Source organism: Ambystoma mexicanum, chromosome 2p (genome assembly GCF_040938575.1).
Source record: "Ambystoma mexicanum isolate Mex_15411 chromosome 2p, UKY_AmexF1_1, whole genome shotgun sequence".
NCBI lineage: Eukaryota > Metazoa > Chordata > Amphibia > Caudata > Ambystomatidae > Ambystoma > Ambystoma mexicanum.
In genome coordinates, this window is record NC_090923.1 from 1,297,949,633 (window position 1) to 1,297,971,862 (window position 22,230).

Genomic DNA, 22,230 nt, shown 5'->3' on the forward strand with positions numbered 1-22,230 from the left:
GTTTTTCTGCATAAAAGCAGGGCTTTTGGGACTGGAACTTCAGAAGTCGCCACAGGATCTAAGAAATCCGAAGAGGGGAGAAGCTGGGCCATCTGCAACGACGACACCCCAGGGGGAGCTCTGCTGCAACAACCTCACCACTTTCCCGACGAGAAGAGGAGATCTTCTGCTGGAAGAGTCTTCTCCCTTTGACCTGGTGGGATAAACCAGTTCGCCATTTCGCCTTCCAGGACGTCTCTTGGTCGAATTGCCCGTGCCAAGCACCCCGGCGGCCGGATAGCCAAGCTTCACCACTGTGACTGCGAATAAAAGGAACGCACCTTTTAACCGAAGAAACTCTGTGGCTGGTCTCTTCCCTGGGCAGTGCAACGACTCCAAGTTTCCTCCTCGACGAGATCATCTCTTCCCCTGGTCGAAACCACGAACTGCACCCGCTGCCAGGAACAACTGCCACCGCTGGAGCTTCCTCAACTTTAAAGGTACTATGTTCCACCTGGCCTCCCTTTCCACGGTTTGCTAAAGGTGACCCTTAAATCCTTGGCTTTCCAACTGGGTTGGCCCCCAGACCTTCTAACTTTACCTTCTGAATCACTCCAACCTCTTTTGAACATTTTACAAAGACTTGAATGCATTTCTAAACTGTGTGATCTTGGGCACATTTCGCCTTGCTCCATTTAAAGTGGCCCTGGCCTATGAACTTTGGCTCTACAGTAGACTCTGCCTTCACTAACTTGTTTTGGTCTTATAAAAGTGTTGGAACTGTTTTATTTTCATGCCCTGCCTTTTTCTCTCCCTTTAACCTAATTATTGGAGTGCCATCTAAGTTACACGCTCACATCTGTTTTGACAAATAGTGGTGTTTTGACCTAGACTTGTCTAATAATTATTAAGGGAGGTGTGTATACTTTTCTGATTGTGTTTTGAGCTTGCTTTGATATATAGTGCCAGTGCATTTCGTAAAGTGTGTGTTAAATAAATAATTATATACTTGTAATACCAAGCTCTGGTCAGTGTTTGCTTGCTCTACTGTGTTTTTAGCCCTATTGTGTATCCTCTGTATACTGTCCTACTCATCTTGAGAGAAGTCTGACTGCTCAGCCACAGCTACCAGGTAAATCTGGGTGGTGCAGACTGCTACCAATTGGGTTTACTGCTTACTCCTGTAGTCTTAATTTCCCTGGTGTTGTAATTAGCTTTTTTAATTCTGTCATTAAAGATTTCTTTTTTTGCATGAATGATTTGTTTTTTGTAACTATTGGTCAAGGTGGTGAGTAGGTTTTTGTTCTGAAGGGAGGGTTTTTTTTGCCAGCAGGCGTCTACATGTCTTTTTTCTTTACGCAAGGATTTTAGACTTGGGGTAAACCAGGTATTGAGATGGGCCAGTCGTTTAGATTTGCTAAGTTTCAGTGGCGCAATGACGTCTATAGCTAAGTTGATAGTGTTGTTGTACAGGTCAACTAGATCATCTGGGTTTGTGATAACATTGGAGTGATTGGTAATGGGCTGAATCAGTGATAGGAGATTCGTGACTGTTATGTTTTTTTTTCAGCAGGTGAGGGCTGGAGGTGCTGGTAGTTTAGTTACTTGAGGTAGGTCTGAGACGGACAATAAGATCAGATGATGGTCAGTCCATATCCAAGGTTCAATAGACGTTATGGTTGAGTTGCAGTTAATATCTGTCACCCAGTCCAATGTGCGGCCTTTGACATGCGTGGGACTGTTTCGGATGGTAAGGCCTGCTTCCGATATTGTATTCGCTAGGATTGAGGCATTGGGGTCTTTAGGGTCATTTTATCCTAGGATGAATTCACCAAGTAGGATGATTTGTGTCCCTGGTTTAGCATTGGTTTTGAGAAGGGTGGTTATGTCTTCTTCAAAAGACCCTAGAGGGCCTGGGGGTCTATAGATAAGGTGCACAGAAATAGTGCGTGAGGCTGAGATCCCTAATTTGAGGGATAGTAATTCTGCTGAGGACATGGACATGTGGTCTACTTCTTTGATAGTGAGGTCTGCTCTACAGATGAAGGCTATGCCGCCTCCTTTAGAGGTTTCTCTGTCTTTTCTGAAAATGGTGAAGTTAGGAGGGATGGCGATCATTAGGGCTGGACCAGCCGCTTAAGTTTCAGTCACGGCTAGAAAATCAAGCTGGTTACAGATGATGATATCCGCAATTTCAGAGGCATGGGTTATCAAGGATCTAACATTGATGAGGCCTCCCTTAAGGTTATGTGTTCTTTTCGTGGTATCACCAGTGTGGTCGATGTTGATCTGGATTCCAGATGATTTAGTACAGGATTTGTTAGTTTGGCTAGATTTACTTTAAGAAGGGTGGAGTGGTACTCCGGAGGGTTCCATCTTGGTGTGACCTTGGGAGAGGTGGGCTTGTGGTGGCTTGGGCAATCTGGATCCTAGTCTGAGGTTTCTGAGGGGTGTGGGGCAGAACTGGCTCAGGTGGAGATGGGAAGGTGGTTCTGATGACTGTCGGGTGAGAGGCTGGGTATACGTCATGCTAAGCGGTTCCTGTGCTGTCAGGGGTCTGTAATGGATATCTGCCATTGTAGAAAAGGCAGTAAGTGTGATAAGGATGGCTAAGGAGTAAGTAGGCAGATTGAGCATGGGAGGTGTCATATCAGGGTTGGTGTGAGAGATTGAGTAGCAGCAATGGCATAGAGTCAAACTAGTACAGTGTAGCATCAATAGCATAGGGCCATACTAGTACAGTGTAGCATCAGCATCATAGGGCCAGAGTGGTACAGTGTATCATCAGCAACATAGGGCAAGGCTAGTACAGTGTAGGATCAATAGCATAGGGTCAAACTAGTACAATGTAGCATCAATAGCATAGGGCCATACTAGTACAGTGTAGCATCAGAAGCATAGGGCCAGACTAGTACAGTGTATCATCAGCAATATAGGGCAAGGCTGGTACAGTGTAGCATCAATAGCAAAGGGTAAAGCTAGTACAGTGTAGCATTAGCAGCATGGGGCAAGGCTAGTACAGTGTAGCATCTATAGCATAGGGTCAAACTAGTACAGTGTAGCATTAGCAGCATAGGGCCAGACTAGTACAGTGTATCATTAGCAGCATAGGGTCAGACTAGTTCAGTGTAGCAATGTAGGCAATGTCAATATTTGTAAGGAGTGAGACGTATGGCAGAGATGGGTAAAAGGTGCAAAAGTAGTATAGGACTCTAAGAGTAGATAGATCATCTAAACATGGCCTGAAGTAACTTGGGTAGTACAGTTGTGAGTTTAGGAAGTTGCAGTAGTGGATAGAGAGTTATGCAGAGTATGAGATACAGGCAGGAACCTGTTTCAATACAGATGTGCTCATTCATTAAGATAATGTTAACAAGTTTTAATCTTGGTATACCCATTCATTGACAGGTGGAAACTGTATTTGCTTTTGAATGTAATGTTTCATTTGTTTTTAGTTTTCTATTATGTTTCATCTGTATTGAAAGGTATTTTTCAACCTTACCAATACAAAAGAATACATATATTCTTAAGTACTTTCCCAATTCCTTTGCCTACGGCTAAACCTTTTTCGAACTAGAGAAACTGTGGGGGCTAGGGAGAAGTTGGAGCATGAATTCAGAACTTGTAGATTTCGTCAAACGGAGGGAACAATTGAGACTTTACGTCGCTTGTTACTAGAAATGAATGACATAGGTTTTATTTTAATCATCTCATTGCAGATTTTAAGATACTGTCAAGTGTAATAGTATGGCAACATATTATGATTTCTAGTACAAATTACTGGTGTTTTGGAGCACTTTGTTTTTTGAAAAAGATATATTTCCTGAGAAAACAATTGGTGACTGATTATGTATGTTTTTATCTGCATAATTATGTATTCGCTTTCTTTACATTTAAAATTGTTGATATGATGTGCAGTATTTATGCAACTGTATGTATGGTGAAAATGTTTGTGTTGAACAAACTTCACTAATAAAAATAAGTAAATAAGTACTTTCCTCCCTGAAGGCATGTTCTTTTCTTTCCTCACTGAAGACTTGTACTTTTCTTTTCAGCAGGGTAACGTGAACCTGGTAGCAGCACTAAAAATAAGGGGTGTATCAGCCACTTTTACTCCCTAAAAATTTTCAAATACTCCCAATAAATAAAAATAGGGAGCAAAAATACTCCCAACATAAAATAGGAAAAAGACATGTACAATCATGCCCCCGTGCTTTTACCCTCACAGCTCAATGGATATGTTTGGACCAGTAGTACACAGAGTGCCTCAGGATGAAATGATTATTTTTAACTGCCTGATTGGAAGAAGTAAACATGTATCTTTTAATGTACATGAATAACTAGGTGCAAAGAAATAAATATTACTAAAACATTTCAGTTTTTCCAATTAAAACATATTTTGACTCACTTATAAAGTACTATCATTGGGAATTTGACTTACATTTTTACTCCCTAAAAAATCTTTTTACTTCCAACTTTAAAAAATTTGGAGTACAATACTCCCACTTCCAAATCTTATCTGGAGCACTGCCTGGTACAATATGTGAATTGAGTTGAAGCTTTGCAGCAGAAGAGATACAGAGAGGGAGTATTGTTTATTAAGTCCCTTTAGTTGCACATTCCCTGAAATGGTGGGCGATAAAGGGAATTAGGAGGAGTTGGTTACAGAGGGCTTTCATGGAGGTAAATATGACATCATACTTCTAGTCCAGACACAGCAATCTAAAAAGCAGAAATTGTGCATAAAAATGTAGTTACAACATATCATTAAACTATAATGAGTGAGAAAAAACAATTTATGATGTAGGAGAAAGAGAATTAGGGAAATTGTAAATTGCAGACTCCAAAACTGGAATTATTCTACACCAGTGCACAATATGACAATACAAATATTTTGGGAGTACTGGGGCAAGTTTTGAGAGGAGGATAGCATAGGAATGAAGGGGATAGGATGCTATGGCAGGCAGGAACGCATGCGATTCAGCAAAAATAAAAAGGAAAAGGGACTACTGGATTATTTCTGCTTTGGGGCCTTGTGATAGCCCAAGAGGGTCCTAAAATAACCTTGTTTTGCTTAAAAATAAATCGGAACGATGAGCACACACTAATGGAGCAAAGGATTTCCTACTCTGATCAAATGAGGGTGAGTGAGGGAAGCATTTGTGGAAACTTCCCATTGAGGCCAGTGGTTCCCACCCTCTGCCCAATGACTGTTGACATGTGGCATGTTTAAGCACAGCACTGAACCTTTCAGCCTATATTATATCATAGTTAAATGCTTCCTGCTCCTTTTAAAAATGTTTTTTTAACCTGAGAAATCAAATCTCAGTTTATCTTTATAGTATTAAGACTATTTGTGGTTATATTTTTCCTGATCAAACAGCAAACAATATCTTACCTTTACATAACAGTAGTAGTGTCCAGCATGGCAGCTGAAACCAGTATGAACTAGCACAGCATACAGTACATAAAAGATTGCTTCTCCACTTGGTTGAGACATATAGGGACGTATATCTAAATATTCAGGATATTTCACTTCCTAGAAAAGGAATGGACAGATTAAAGGTTATATTTTTTGAGTAGTACATAAATAGAGAAGTTCTCATACATTTTGAAAACTTTCATTTTTAACATACTTGACATTGGCTAGAAAACAGTCAATCTTGTAATTTGCCACATCACTTTTTGTCTAGATTATGTATTGAATATATGAGAACAATGGCACATACTCATTCAAAACATTTTAGCAGCTGTAAACCATGCTTTTAATCCATAAATACTGACTTTTATTAGAAAAATACATTCCATACACATAACTGACACAAAACCAATAAATTACAGGTTTATGCCATACAAAAATATCTTAAAATCACTTCAGAGAAAATGTTTGATCGCACCTACAGCACAAATCATTGAAGGTCAAATCTTTGAGAGGGTCTCGGGCCTGGACACACTCGCAATCCATTTATAGTCTAGGATACATCCATCAAGTGGCTGCGTCAGAAAATACAGATTGCAGATAAACAAAGCAATTTGGAAACCTTATTGGTAACTTTGGATACAGTTCTATGAACTTGGTTCTATAGCGTGTGAACCTGGGTCTGAGAAGTGTGTCAGGTGCTACTTACCAGGCGGGACACTTTTGAGGGGGTGGCCACTGTTATTCACTGACCGTTTGCCTGGTCCGGAGGACCCCACGCTACAAAACCTTTTATAAAGGTCGTCTTTTTTTTTAAAATCTAAACTTTATTTCAATTGTTGCAATCAAAGAATACATATAGAGAAGACAAAATCCATAGCATGATCTAAGAAGCTTGTACAAAAACATCTAATTTGAATGTTTGAATACCGACCAGATAATGATATGATATGGCATTTATAACGCAGCTATACACAAGTGTTTCAAGGCGCGACGAGGTAAGGGAGGGGGAACAAAGGGAAAACAGACAACGATCCTACCAGGCCAGGTGTCATTCAGATCGCCCAAGTGCATGGGAAGGAGGAGGAGGAGGAGAAGTGCTGGGGGGCGGGGGGTGAGGACAGTGCAGTACATGGGATAAGAACAATAAATATATAAGCAATAAATAGAAGTACGGCCAGCAGGTGGCAAGTGAAAGGGTAAGTGCAGACGTCCGGTGGTAAGTGCAGGAAGTTGGACCTTAGGGATGCAGAAACAGTCACCAAGTGCGGAGGTTGCCAGGAAGGCAGTGCAGGAGTGCGACTGGTGGGGGAGTGGACCTGGGCCCGAGATCAGAGGGTGGCCCAGTAACCAGTGCAGTTTCCATGTCACCCAGGAAATCAGCAAGGGAGAGGAGGAGAAAAGGCGGACGCAAAGAGAAAGGTTTTGAGGTGTTTACGGAACCAAAGATGGTTCTCCTCAAGTTTTAGGGAGGCCGGGAGGCTGTTCCAGAGGGAGGCCCCTGCTGAAGAGAGAGATCTACCACCAACTTGTTGCTTGGAGAAGCGACTGACCCTGAGGAAATTGGAGGCAGATGAGCGAAGAGCTAGAGAAGGGAGGTATTTAGCAAGAGCGAGTTGAAGGTATTGAGGCCCCAGGCCCCAGAAGGCCTTGTGGACGATGCAAAGGGTTTTGAACTTAATCCTCACAGCCACAGGGAGCCAGTGCAGAGATTTCAGTCCTGGAGAGATATGATCCCGGGGCTTGAGGCCAAGGACAAGTCTCGCAGTTCTGTTCTGGATAAGCTGCAGAGGGCGGAGAGTAGAAGCAGGCAGATTTAGAAAGAGGCTGTTGCAATAGTCCAGCATGGAGAGAACCAGAGCTCTGGAGACAGTGAGCGTCTGGGGGAAGGAGGGGAAAGGAAGAATACCTCTAAGGAGGTGCAGCTTGTAGTGTGACTTCTTAGAGATGTCAGAGATGTGAGGAGAGAAGGAGAGTGCAGAGTCAAAGATGACCCCGAGATTTTTAGCCTTGCAGGTGGGAGCAGGAGGGGAGCCAAGAGGCGCCGGCAAGAGAGATACAGGAAAGGAGGAAGCGGGTGTGCCGATGAGGAGAATCTCAGTCTTACTGGCATTAAGGCAGAGGTCATTGGCAGCACACCACTCCTGGATAGCAGACAGACAGTCTGAGATGAGGGAAGTAGAGGAGGAGGCCGAGGGTAGTCTGAAGATGAGCTGAGTTTCATCTGCGTAGCACTGAAAGTTGGGGCAGAGAGCAGCTATGCGGTGGGCCAAGAGTGCCAGGTAGAGGTTGAACAGCCAGGGGGGAGAGGTTAGACCCCGGGGGGACACCACAGGTAGAGAAAAAGATAGCAGAGAGGAAGGACCCAGGTTGAACCTGGGCGGGTCGGTTGGAGAGGAAAGAAGTCAGCCACGCCAGAGCCTGACCAGTGATACCCAGGTTATCACAGAGACGGTTGAGCAGGCTGGTATGGTTGACAGTATCGAAGGCAGAGGAGAGATCAAGGAGGATGAGGACGCAAGGGGTTTTGGAGTCAAGGTTGGAGAACAGGTCTTCACGGATGTTCAGGAGAGCAGTTTCCGTGCTTCTGGCAGCTCTGAAGCCAGACTGATGGTCATGAAGACAGCCAACAGATTCAGTGTGTAGATTAAGCTGGGAATGGCCAGATTCTCCAGGAGCTTGTGCAGGAAGGGAGTGATGGAGATGGTGCGATAGTTTGCCGGGCAGGAGGGGTCAGCAGAGGGTTTCTAAAGAAGGATGGGAAGACTCCAGTGGCGAAGGAGTGATTGCAGAAATCAGCCAGGGCAGGAGCCAGGGAGTCAATGTGGTCCTTTATGGTTTTTGAGGAGCAGGGGTGAACCTGTTTTGACAAGACTTTCATAGATCGGACTTGTCTAGAAACCTCATCTGCAGAGAACAGGGGAAAGGAAGAGAAGGAGGAGGAGAGGATGCTACAGAAAGGCCAGAGGTAGAGCAGGGAGTAGGGAGAGGGAGGGGATAGGAGGAGCGTGAGGAAAGGATGTCCTGGGTTTTAGAGATGAAGTGAGAGGTCAGTGCCATGCAGAGGGCCTGGGAAGGGACCTGAGAGGTAGAGACTGTGGTGGGATTGGCCAGTTCCTTGCAGATTTTAAAGCGTTCAGCCGAGTTGTTAGATGCAGCAGGGACGTGGGCTTGGATATGAGCTCTCTTCTTGGTTAGGACAGAGAGTCGGTATTGCCTCTGGAGCAGGCGGCAGGCCAGTTTGTCAGAGGATGTACATGAAGCACGCCCTTTCCTCTCGGCCACCCTGCACTTGCGTTTTAGGGTGACAAGGTCGGAGACGTACCAGGAGTTGCACCTGGCATTGGGCTTCAGGCAGATTCTCGTGACCGGGGCAAGGATATCAAGAGTATCAGATATAGCAGAGTGGAGCGTGGAGAAAGCTGTGTCAGGGTGAGAGTCAGCCAAAGGGGGGGGGGGGGTGAGAAGGTGGCGGCGAAAGCCTCAGCTGACACGCGCTTCATGGGTCGGATGACCGAGAAGGTGGGTGGCAGTGATGGAAGTGGCTTGGCCTGAGGGGTAGGGAGGGTGCGGTGGGAGGAGAGGAGACGGTGATCACTCCAGGAGAGAGGAGTGGAGAGGGGAACAGAGAGGGGAAGGTCTGAGGAGATCAGAACATCCAGAGTGTGCCCTGCAGAGTGAGTCGGGCCAGAGGGGAGAATAGTGAGTGAGAGAGAGTCGCAGAGGTCACGAAAGAGTACAGAGGGAGGACAGGAGGCATCCAGGTGAATGTTGAAGTCCTCAATAAGGAGGAGTTGAGTGGTTGAGGCCAGGAGTGAGGCGGAGAGGTCCGCCCACTCAGAGAGGAAGGAGAAGATCTGACCAGGTGGCCGATAGATAGTAGCCACAGTAAGGGAATGGTTAGGGGAGATATAGAGCCTGCAGACAAGGCATTCAAAAGAGGAGTAGGCCTGCGTAGGAATGACAGAGGCAAGAATCCACTCTGGGAAGATCAGGGCTACACCCCCACCGGAGCAGTTGGACCTGGGAGCAGAGAGGATCTTGTAGCCGTCAGGTAGGAGTGTGTCAAAGCTAGTGATAGAGCTGGCCGTGAACCATGTCTCAGTGAAACCGAGGACATCAAGGTCAGGTTCTTCAAGAAGGCGGCCGATATCAGAGGGGTGTTTGACAGCTGAGCGAGAGTTTAGATTGGCAATATGGAAAAGGTTGCCATCCTTGAAGGACTTCCGGGGAGGGGTACAGGTCCTAGGTACGCCCTTTGGAGGTGTGGAAGGAGCCCGAGAGGGGGCAGAGAGGGAAGGAGAAGGCAAGGTAGCCGAAGAGGAGGTAGAAGGGGGAGGCGAATAAGTCACAGAAGTGAGGGAGAGGACAGCAGGAGAAGAAAGGAAGTTGATGAGGCGTGAGAGGTGTCTATCAAAGAGATGAAGGTTGGCTTGAGGGCCTTGGACCTAGACGGTCCCATTAGAGTAAACATTAATGATGACCTTAGAGGAATAGAAGGATGCAAGGATGGCGCCCCAGCGGGTGCCACCATTAATGGGGGAAGAGGAGAAACAAGAGAGCTCAGAGACCATATGAAGGGTCCATAGGTCAGGCGAATGAACGACAAAGAGGATGTCGGTGAGAGTTTCCTTGGAGGAGACACTGGTGTAGGTGTCAGCTATAGGGAGTCCTGGGTTGGAGACCAGGATATCCTTTTTAAACTTCTTCCTACCAGATTTAGTGAGGAGCAGGATAGTAAATAGAGAAGCAGTTGGAAAAGATAGGAGAAACAGAGAGCACCATAGAGTAGGTGGGAGAAGTGGAAGGGAGAGGGGGAGACACTAGAAAGGACAGCTAGAGCAGGCAGACAGGATAGCGGGAGGCAGACAACTAGAGCAGCGGGACAAGAAAACACTCAGGCTTAAAGAGATCACAAAAAGCACATGAGGTAAGGAGGGGAGACACAAGTTTGAGAATCCTGAATAGAGGGAGAAAGACCTAGGTTTCACGATGCAATTTGTATACTCAGACAGTGACATATAAAGACAAATGGGGGAAAAAGCCTGCAGGTGGAAAGGGTGGGGGGGATAGGCAGGGCACTCCGTAGCACAAAAGCAAGAATTAAACAAGACCCCATATATAAAATGTCAACGTGGGGGGAAAATGGAGCAAGATGTAAATGGGGGAAGTTGGAACACGCATTACCCCAAGCCAACAACTAGAAATACAGTGAAGCAATATGTCTGTGATGAAAAGAAAGTGGAATTAAAAGAAGTCCTGATGAAAGCAACACATCCGGCAGTGAACGTTTGGGGAGGAGAGATACCTGGCAGACCAGTATACCAGGGGATCTGCAAAACCCCATAAAGGGATTCCTGGCAGGGAAATATACCAGGCAATCCAACTGAGCACTAAACGTTATAAGACCTTATGGAAAGATAACAAGGACCCCTCTAAAGCTGTACTATGGAATTTCTCATTTGAATACGATTTCTTTCTGTGAATCAAGTTAAACAAAGCCAAGGAAGAACTGAAAGTTAAGGAACATACTGTATATATAAGAACCTTTTTTAACTGAATCTAGAGAACGAGAAAACTATTGTTTACAAGGAGAAACATTTTCCATCCTCAAGAAAATATTGTTTGAAAGAAACGCATTTTGCCATCCTGCTGAAATATCTAGGGGAAGGAAATCAACCTTCGAGTCCAAGGTTCTCACCTTGGAATAGACTGTTAGTTGAATTCATGTATTTACTTTGATTATGAACACTTCATACCAAACATAGATTAGAACTTTTCCTTGCACGTCCCTTTTGTGGTTTCTTTCTAGCGTGAGAGTCAGATTTCTTTTGGATAGAAGAACAAGTTACTTCTTACCTTGTAACGTTCTTTCGACGGGATGTTCCTCCGACGTATTCCTCATCTTAGATATCTCCTTCCAGCTCTGCTGGCCTCGGAAAAATTTTTTCTCTAGAGGGCGCTGCGGGTCGACGTCCTCCGAGTCGATGTCCTTCGACAGCCGCCGTATCGACGTAGACGTCATCCTGCCTATAAAGGCCGCGCGCAGCGTCCGTTGCTCAGTTCCGTTTTGTAGCCCACAATAATACTTTCTGGACTAACCAATCACCCTGAAGGAGCGTAAGCTGCTGCAACAACAAGGGAAGTAGAACTGCGGGGATGGATGGGAGGGTCGATGAGGAATACGTCGGAGGAACATCCCGTCGAAAGAACGTTACAAGGTAAGAAGAAACTTGTTCTTCGAAGGGATTGTGTCCTCCGACGTATTCCTCATCTTAGATAGGCTCCCATAGCAGTATTCTATTATCGGAGGAGGGAGTACTGACTTCACGCGGTCTTCTATTGATGAATAGAATGCAGTACAGGCCTTCCAAACCTAGTCTCTTGACTGGATGAGGAATCCAGATTGTAAAAACGTGTAAAGGTATGGACAGACGACCATGTAGCGGCCGCACATATGTCTTTAACCGGCACACCTCTTTTGAGGGCCGATGAAGCTGCAATACCTCTGGTCGAGTGAGCCCTAAGGTTTTGAGGGGGCTCCTTCCCTGCCAGTTTATAACATTCCAGAATGGCTAGAATGATCCATCTGGAAATGGTCTGCTTAGTTATTGGTAACCCCAGCTTGTGACCTGTGTAACCTACAAACAGCTGGTCTGCCTGTCTTATCCTGGCTAGTCTACTAATGTAAAAACTTAAAGCCCTCCTAGGGTCTAGCCTGTGTAACCTCTCTTCCTCTTTCCCCGGGTGAGGAGGAGGATAGAAAGATGGTAGGGTAATCTTCTGAGTGATATGGAATTCAGAAACCACCTTTGGGAGGAAATTAGGCTTCACTTGCAGGACAACTGTCTTTGTGAAATATAGTATGAGGGGGTTTACAAGAAAGAGCTTGTAATTCACTCACCCTTCTAGCAGATGTAAGTGCTATTAATAAAACAGTTTTAAGGGAAAGGAATCTTAACAAACAAGAATGGAGAGGTTCGAAAGGTGTACCCATCAGGAAAGTTAGTACTAAGTTTAAATCCCATAGGGGAACTTGGAATGGTCTTGGGGGATAAACATTGGTTAACCCCTTTAGAAACTGTATTACCAAGGGTAATTTGAAATAGGATGGTTCTTCCGCAGTACGCTTAAAGATGGATAGCGCTGCGAGATAGCCCTTAATGGTGCAAACTTGAAGGCCTGAATTTGCCAAATATAGTAGGAAGGACAAAACCATTGGTGTACCACATGAAAAAGGGTCGATATTCTGTTCTCTACACCAGCTGCAAAATCTGTTCCAACGGCAGCGGTATAAAGACTTTGTTGCTGGCCTCTTTGCCGAAAGCAACACCTCCATAACATCATCAGGGAGGTCCCAATCCTTGTACCTCAGCCTTTCAGAAGCCAAGCGTGAAGGTTGAGGGTTTTGATGTCTGGATGGAGAACCTGACCTCCCTTCTGTGAGAGTAGGTTCTCTCTGAGTGGAAGTCGAATTGGAGGGCAGATGGACAAGTCTAGAAGGTCCGGGTACCACGTTCTCCTGGCCCAATCCGGGACAATTAGGATCATGGTTTGCCGGAATCTTCTCAACCTCCTGATCATTTGAGGAATGACAGGGACCGGTGGGAACGCGTACAGAAGCGGAAACTCCCAGTCCACTATGAACGCGTCTCCCAGAGCTCCTCTCGGGGGAAATTCCCTTGAGCAGAACAGGTCGCACTTCCTGTTGACGCTGGTGGCGAACAGATCTACCTGAGGGGTTCCCCAAAGGGCGAAGATCTCTTGAAGGACTTCCTGAGCTAGCTCCCACTCGTGGGAGACTGTGTTCTGCCTGCTCAGAGCGTCCGCTGTCAAGTTCTTCTCTCTGGCTAGGTGAACTGCCGATAGAGAGATTCCTTCTTGGATTGCCCAAAACCAGAGCTGCATCGCCTCTCTGCACAGGGGTAGTGATCCTACGCCTCCTCTTTTGTTGAGGTAATGCATGGCCACCGTGTTGTCCGTCATTATCAGGACGTTCTTCCCTTGTACAGCTGGCAGAAACGCCTTCAGCGCAAGTCTGATGGCTCTCAGCTCTAACAGGTTGATGTGTAGTCTGGACTCCGATGGAGACCAACGACCGCTGATGGTCAAGTCGTTGGCCTGGGCTCCCCACCCCGTGAGTGAGGCATCCGTGACTACTGTTATCTCCGGCCAGGGTTGCCAAAACTGTTCTCCTTTCAGAATGTTCTCCTGACAGGCCCACCACTGAAGGTCTCGAGCCACCCTGCGGGAACCTGAAGAAGATCTGTCATTCTCCCTGAGAATTGTGACCACTGAGTCCTCAGTGCCCACTGGAGGGATCTCATTCTCAGGCGAGCCTCTGGCACTAGGAAAATGCAGGATGCCATGAGGCCTAGCAACCTCAAAAAGTCGAAGGCTGGGAGACGTTGGGCATGCTGGAACTTGGTAACCATCTGTAGAATATCTTGAGCCCTCACCTCTGGTGGCGAGGCTTTTCCCAGGGAAGTATCCAGGATCGCTCCTATGAACTGGAGTCTCTGCGATGGTATCATTTGTGACTTCTTTAAATTGAGGGAGAAGCCCAGTCTGTGAAGGAAGTGGCACACGTGATTTAGCTGTATCTGAGCTTGATCCGGAGAAACAGCCCTGATCAACCAATCGTCCAGGTAGGGGTAGACGTGAATCCCTTCCCTCCTTAGACTTGCAGCCACTACCGACATTAACTTGGTGAAGACCCTCGGGGCGGAGGTCAGCCCAAATGGCAGCACTCGAAATTGATAGTGAGAGTTGCCAATTGCGAACCTCAGGTATTTCCTGTGTTTGAGATGGATAGGCACATGGAACTAAGCGTCCTGAAGGTCCAGAGATACCAACCAGTCCTGGAACTGAAGGGCCTGGAGGATCTGAGAAAGAGTGACCATCTTGAATTTGTCTTTTCTGAGGAATTTGTTCAATTCTCGCAAGTCCAAGATGGGTCTCATTCCTCCGTCTTTCTTTGGAATGAGAAAGTAAGGGGAGTACCAGCCCTTGTTCCTCTCCGCTACAGGTACCGGTTCTATGGCACCTTTCTCTAGTAGGTCCCAAATTTCCTGCAAGAGGAGCGGATCTGGAGCTTTCTGAGAGCTGATCCCCGGTGGATGACTCTGAGGTATACGTAGGAAAGGCAGGCAGTAACCTTGGGCAACTGTTTCCAATGCCAAAGCATCTGACGTGATAGCCTGCCATACCGTCAGATGTTGAGTCAACCTGCCTCCTACAGGTGTCCTGTGAGGGAAGTCCTCAGAGTGGTTTTGGGGCGGCTGATGCAGATGCCGATGGTAAAGAGGCACCTGCTGTTGCTGCGGCTTTTGAATATCTACCCCGTCCACCTCGGGTAGATCTTCTTTGACCCCTTTGAGCCGGTCGTCCTCTACCTCTTCCGAATGCGGAGTAGAAGTGAAAGGACTTGCCCCTCGCAGAGGTTCCTGTGGGACGAAAAGGAGTCTGACGGATTGCAGCTCCTAGGGATTTTGCTGCTGCTTTTGAAGTTTGCAGTTTCTCTAAACTGTCATCCGCCTTTTTCCCGAACAAAGAAGAGCCATCGAATGGCATGTTCAAGAGCCTGGCTTGCACATCTGGGGCAAAACCCGACTTTCTCAACCAAGCGAATCTCCTGGTTGATGTACTTGCCGCCATTGCTCTGCTGATACTCTGCTGATACTGTCAGCCGAATCAATGCCCGTCTGGAGGGATTCGCACATAGCGTCTTTACCGTCCTGTATAATATTCAGGAATGCATCCCTTTCTTCTCCCTCCGGGATGCAGTCAGCCGCTGTAGAAGCACACTCCCAAAGTGTATGGCTGAACCTAGCAAGGGTGCAAGTAGCATTAACAGATTTTAACGCCATGCTACATGCTGAAAAGACTTTCTTTGCCATAGCATCATATTTTTTATCGTCCCTGTCCTGTGGGACGGTAGGATAAGCCGTCTTGACATCAGTAGAGGATGCTGCCTGTACCACCAGACTTTCTGGGGATGGGTGTTTAGACAAAAACTCTGGGTCTGTAGAAGATACCCTGTACTTTGTAGACAGTTTTTTATTTACTGCTGGTACTACATCTGGGGTTTCCCAGTTTGTCATGATCTTTCTCTGAAGAGCTTTATGAAAAGGCACCACAGGATCCTCCTGTGGGCCTTTGTCAAGAATATCCGTGAGGTCATCTTGTTGGAAAGATTGTGAAGGTGCAGACCACCCCATGAACTCTGTAATCCTGGCCATTAAGGATTACTAAGTAGGGGGTTTCAGCATGCTCCCCCGGGTCTGGCTTAGCAAACTCCACTTCAGGGGAAGTGTCTAACCCACTTGCCTCATGTAAAGAATCATGAAGATACTTTAATCTGCGCTCTTCAGAGGAAAATTCCTCTCTAACTGGGGTTACAGGTCCCTGTAACTCAAATGTGTCTTCCTGTTCAGACAAATCACCCTCTTCTAAAATTGAGGATATAGTTCTCAATTGTTCTGAACTCATAAAGGGAGTAAATCCCATTTCCAAGGCAGAGGGTGCCGAACTTGTCATTATTGGCCTCGAAAACGTCGATGTCGTCGACGCCGAAGGCTTCGAGCGTGGCGTCGAAAACAGAGGCGGAGGCCTCGAAGACCTCGACAGAATTGGAATTCTACTCGACAATATCGAAGCCATCGACGTCGAGGGCCTGGGGATAGTCACTGGATGTGTGGTAACCGTGACTTTTCTTGGCGTCGACGCCGGTGTCGAAGCTGGCGTCGAGTCGACAGACCCGTGTGTCGAAGGTCCCTTCGACAACGGCGTCGAAGACATCGACCTCGACGGAACCCTCGTCGACGGCGTCGACGGAACCTTCGAGGAAGGTTTGGAGGTCATAGTCCTGCTCGAGGGTTCGAGACGCGCTCGAGAGGTTTCTTTCGCCGGGTACTGCGACTCGCAGCGTTTTTGACCTTCGGGTCTTTCGACCAGAGCATCGCTCTCGGCAGTCTTCGAGGGGGTCGAGGCCGCTTTCTCGAAGACGCTCATCATATTTTTTCGGAATTCCTCCCATTCAGCCCGGGAACTATGTTTCGTGGGGCAAGGGATTCTTTTTGGCGAAACAGAGGAAGAGGAAGACGGAGAAGGGGATCTTCGACGTCTCCTCTTCGAGTGCTTCGATCTCGAGGAGTGATGAGACCCACTCCGAGACCTGCAGCGCGAATGGTGACGAGGAGACGAATGTCTCGACTTCGTCGACGAAGAAGAAGCTTTAAAAGTCTTACCTTTCTCCAGCTTCCCCCTACGCTCCTTCAGGGCCTTAGCTGTCATGGACATACAGTCCTCGCCACTCCGAACAATGGTGTTCAGCTCCCAAACACCACAGACAAATTCTGTGAGGATCGGTCAACGACATCTTTTTCCCACAATCTCGACATTTCTTGAAGCCGGATCGAGGAGTTGTCGGTTCCGACGAGGAACCCATCGAGTACGGATCGAATAACTCAAGGTAAATAGGATTAATTACTAAGAACTGAGCAACGGTATTCCGAGGCACTGAGTAAGCGCGGAAAAACGGAACTGAGCAACGGACGCTGCGCGCGGCCTTTATAGGCAGGATGACGTCGACACGGCGGCTGTCGAAGGACATCGACTCGGAGGACGTCGACGCGCAGCGCCCTCTAGAGAAAAATTTTTTCCGAGGCCAGCAGAGCTGGAAGGAGATATCTAAGATGAGGAATACGTCGGAGGACACAATCCCTTCGAAATCAAGTCTTGTGGTCCGAGTCCTTCTTCTGGCTTGCACAGTATGCAGTTAAAGAGAAGGGACGAGAGGCAAGAGGACACCAACTAAACCAGGAAACTCTGAAGGGACACCATGCAGAAGCGAGCATCCTGCCCTGAAAGGGAATCCAATCATCAATGTTTGGCAAACGTGTGCAGCGCAGTTAAGAATGCTGCTGGGCAAAAGTCCAAAACAAGGAACCCATCTGAAGGCCAGAGGTGACAGTCCTCTGGATGAATGTGCCCGGAGACCCGCAGGTACCACGTTCCCAGCTAGATCAGAGCATTCGGAGATGCAGAGGAAGATCCACATTGGCATGGTTTGTTTAGACGCAGCCCATGAGGCACAGGCACCAGCATAACCCAGAATAAGCTTGTCATTTTTTCTGATGTCCCTAATCCGAGAGACTTAGTAGAGCAGGACCCACACTGGGTCCAGCTGATGGAATTGCTTCTCTGCCTTAAAATAATGAGGCGAATGAAACAACACAGGAAGATGGGTCTTTTGAAAGAGTTGCAAGTCCGAGACTACTTTGGGAAGGAAGGACGGTCTGACTCTCAACATCACCTTCTGTTTGAGAAAGAAAAAAGGGAAAATAAAAACAGAGAATTAACGGGCAACGGCTGATGCTCACTCACAAGTCTCTTAAAAGTGGTGGCAAGCAAGAAAATGACCTTAATGGTAAGCAACCTTAAGGAACAAAAGTCAAAAAAAATTCAAGTCCCACATCGGAAAAACAAACCTGCGTGGGGGAAACTGGTTGCACAATCCCTGCAAAAACTGCATACAGTTCGGATCATGAAGAATGAGCCTTGCTCAGGGGTCCTTTTAAAGACCAAGATGGGACCATGATTCCCCTTTACAGTGCCAATCTGTAGACCTATGAAGTGCAACAAAAGCAGAACATCCAAATCAGAGGAGTTAGGACAGATGATGGTCCTCGCTGGAAAAGTTTGAGTGGAGGACATGCCCATCTGACAGAGCAGGTCCACTCTCGAAGGAAGGCGCCAGTGAAGGTAGATGAACAGGCACAGTAGCTCAGGTACCACATACTTCAGGGCCCATCCGAAGCTTCAAAATCAATGTGAACCTGAATGGGCACAGCCTTCTGAGAACTAGCAATGTGACAGTGATCGGAGGGAACGCATATGGAGATAGAATTCCACTCCACCATACCACCATAGAGCAGAACAACGTGTGCTTCCTGTTGACTCTGGAGGTGAAGATGCCCACCTGAGGACCCCCCCACATGGAGAACATTTCCACCAGAACTTCCTGGAATAACTCCCACTTCTGGGAGACCAAGGTCTGCCTGCTCAATGCATCCACTGAGGTTTGTGGTCCCAGCTACACAGGCTGTTGAAAGAGGCTGTTCTCCAGAGCCTGGAACCGCAGTTGCATTGCTTTTCTGCAAAGAGGCAAGGACCTTACATCACCTCGATTGCGGAGGTAATGCATGGCCACTGCGTCAGTTAGGACTAGCACACGCTTGCCTCACACTGAGGGAAGGTAGGCAACCATGGACAGCTTGATCATTCTCAATTGCAGCAAATTCTTGTGCTCCACAGGTTCAGTAGGAGGTCATAGGCTGCTCATCATCAGGTCTAGCAGGGGAGTGCCCCACCCTTTTAAAGACACATCCATGACCACTCTGAGTTGGGGCCAGGGTTGCCAAAGCAACGCCCCTTTCAGCAGGTTGTCTCGCAGGTAACACCAAACAAGGTCTCAGATGTGAGAAACCAGAATGTGTCTCACTCACTAGTCCCCAGGGATCTGTCATCCAGGTGGCCAGGACATGGCCATCGCTTTTGGATTCAGTTCCTGGGGGTGGACCAGTGCGGCAGGATCACCTGGGTGAGAGGTCTTCAGGGAGTGGGACACCGGGTGGTGAGATGCAGTATCCCTCTCCCTCAAACGCTTTTTCCCCATCCTACTCGATGGGATATTTAGAAGCTCACCCACTTCCCCCACTTTTCCTGCACAAACACTTCTACATGGACAGCCTGCTCTGGTAGAAAACAGACTCACACCCGAGCCGTGTACCTGACATGTCCCAATACTATGGTCAGGAAAGGTCAGGCAATTATCGACAATCACTCTCACCTGACTTCCATTAGACTTCCCCACACAGATAGTAGGCAGAGCACAAGAGCACACTGAGCGAGACAAAGCACACAAAGGTACGGCAGTTTCGAGTTGGCAGATGACCGAGAGGAGAAAGACGGCAAGGCACAAGAGGTTTGTGAGAAGGGCAACCCCTTAACTTTTTTGGCAGAAACCATTACTTTCAAGAAACCTTGAAGACCGAAAGCATAAGACGAGGAAACCAGGCTGAAGAATCCTGCATTGTGTGTCGAAGATATCGAGGGTTCTCCCGCGCAACTGACCAAGTTGGGGAGGAGCTGCAGACGCCTTGGTATCGTCCTTGGCTTCAAGAACAAAGAAACAGCACAGAACACCACAACCGGTGAGTTGGGGAGACCGATGCCAGACCGGCCTGTGTTGAAGTAAAGGTTGCAAGCAACAACATTGCAAAACAAACTAACATTGTTAAATACATGTGATGAAAGACGCGAGTAAAGCCAAATTGCTGGTGAATGTTTGAACTTAAGGAAGGATACAATACCATTGAGAAAGTGCTCAATCGAAGGTCTCTGTACGGTATCCTGACAAGAGAAACGAAAGTAGAAGATTGCTGTGAAGTATAATTGTGAAAAGGGAAGCAAAGTGGTACTGCAACGGTTTAAGCAAAACCCATCGCACATTCGAAAGTCTTCAATTCGAATATCAGGAGGAGCTGAGCCTGGCCGAGGGGGATCCGTGGTCCGAGCCCGGATGAGGAAGACCAAATTGTGAACATTGTAGAAAAGGGGTCTGAGCCCGGACCAGGGGGACCCGCGGTCCGAGTCTGAAGGAGGGAGACCAATCTTGAACGCACGAATGTGAGAATACTGACAAAGGAAAGCAACCTTTGTGTTTTGTTCGCTACATCAGGCCCTCTGCAATAAGAGACTGTCATTGCGAGAGAGAATTTGGCAGAAGGCAGGATGCCTATGTGTTGAACTGTTACCTCGTGGCCAAGAAGCCAGAGTGTGCACGAAGCCCGCAAGTGCCGCCCTTGCCCTGTGAAGGGAAGCCAACTGCTCAACTATCCTGACATATCATTTCTTGAACACTTTTCTTTTGCATACATTGTTATCCCACACTTCTGTATTTAGAAGTAAGGATTGCCAATATGTTTATTAGTATAGGCCCTTTTATTTTGACAGCGTCCACTAGGACTGCCTTATTATCATTTGATGGTCGTAGCTTGCTCCCATCCTTAGCTTTAGGGTTAGATAGGCATTCAACCAACCCATTTAAAGTTCAATATACACCCTTGAACTGTGATCATTTGTGTCTGTCTTCACTGTTTGATACCATGCCTTCCTTACACATAAAACATTATTCGAGATCTGTAAAAGACCAGATATGTTCCCCTTAAACTGAGACCACTGAAAATGGAGCAGTCACTGAAGAGAATTCATGTGTAACTGTGCCTCTGGCAGCACCAACATGTAGGAGGTCAGGAGGCCAAGTAAACGCAGGAAGGGAAAGGACGGAATCCACTCTTGGGATTGAAGGACATGCACCATCTGATGTGCCTATGCCTGGTAGGGGGAGCCAGTCGTCCAGGTAGGGAATGACATGGATACTTTTTCTTCTGAGGCAAGCCGCAACCGCTGACAGCAGTTTCGTGAAGAACCTGTTGCCAAAGAAAGGCCCCACAACAAATCTCAGATAGACCCTGTGTTTGAGATGGATTGGAACAAGGAAGTAAGTATCCTGAAGATTCAGGGACAACAACCAGTCCTATAGGTTGAGGATCTGGTCTAGGGTGACCATCTTGAACTTGTCCTTGCCCAGTTATATGTTCGAGACCATCAGTTCCAAGAGGTAACTATGATGAATCTAGCAATATCGCCAGTGACTCTCTGGAGGGAAGCTACTCAGCTACCTGTCACCGAACCTGGGGTGGCTGTCAGCGGGAGGATCACTTGGGAGAAGCCAAACTCCAGAGAGGTAGGAACACCATAGATCAACATAGTCAGGCAGTCATAAATCCCCATGATACACATAGACCTTTGCAACCCAGGTCTGTGGCATATTGTAATGCAGAGGAAGAAACCCCCGGCTTTCCAACCAAATGCCTTGTTTGTCTCCCCCCCCCCATTTAATTACCGAGACGAGGAAGAGAGATGGAGCAATGAAGATGCCTAGAAACGGTAAGTCAACGCTGCGTTCTAGTCTTTGGAAGCTTTTCACCAATGCTGGGAAGTTTAAAACAGCCACAGCTGATAGAAATGGAAGGGGAGTATGGCAGAAACTGACATCGACAACGTGTGCAAACGCTGATAAGGAAGCGAGAAGCTTGTGAATCGTAGCACAGAGGCTCAAACGGATGTTGTGAGGAAGAACCGAACCAAAAGCAGCCGGCAGCCTGGTGACTGGGAGCAGCAGGACCACCCGGAATGAGAGAGACCAGAGTGTAGACGGAACTGCCGACAGGACGGACGCCTAGTCAGCAGACTGAACGAGGAGTCAAAGAGGAGACGCGAGGACCGTCAAAGAAGTCCAGTAAGCCCAGAGAGACGGAATGGTTTACTGGGGCGCCTAGCAGCAAATGTTGCGCCATGCAGAGTTTGCGAGAGAAAATCACTGAAAGCAACAACAGAATTGATAAAAATAGGAATATTGGTAAAAGCGGGTCAGAGACCCAATATTCCAAAGGAAGGAGTGATGTGTATACGAACATTGTTAAAAGTGAGACGGAAACCCAAAACCGTAAAATAGGAACTGTGATACTTAAGAAGAGAGTGGCAAAGGGACCAGCGATCCTTGTGAGGGGTCATAAATGAGAGGCGGACACAAAGTTGTAATGTTTTCATTTTATCAAATAAAAAGGTTTGTATAAAGGCCTTACTGAGAGTTTCCCTGCCTATGAAATCAAAATTAGGGATCAGTCTGTGTCTAGTCCAACTTCGGTAAACTGTCCTTGTGTCCAAAATGTATCTGACCCTCATACTAAAAATAAACAACAAAA

At 47.0% G+C, this 22,230-nt stretch overlaps 1 protein-coding gene across 2 annotated transcripts in view; it reads right to left on the minus strand.

Moving 5' to 3' along the window:
* USP42 (ubiquitin specific peptidase 42) overlaps positions 1-22,230 on the minus strand; it is a 1,198,372-nt gene that overhangs the window by 593,161 nt on the left and 582,981 nt on the right. For both annotated transcript variants that reach the window (XM_069645631.1, XM_069645629.1), the window contains exon 10: positions 5,378-5,518. In XM_069645631.1, the coding sequence (XP_069501732.1) occupies positions 5,378-5,518 (141 nt within the window). The remainder of the gene's footprint in view (positions 1-5,377; positions 5,519-22,230) is intronic.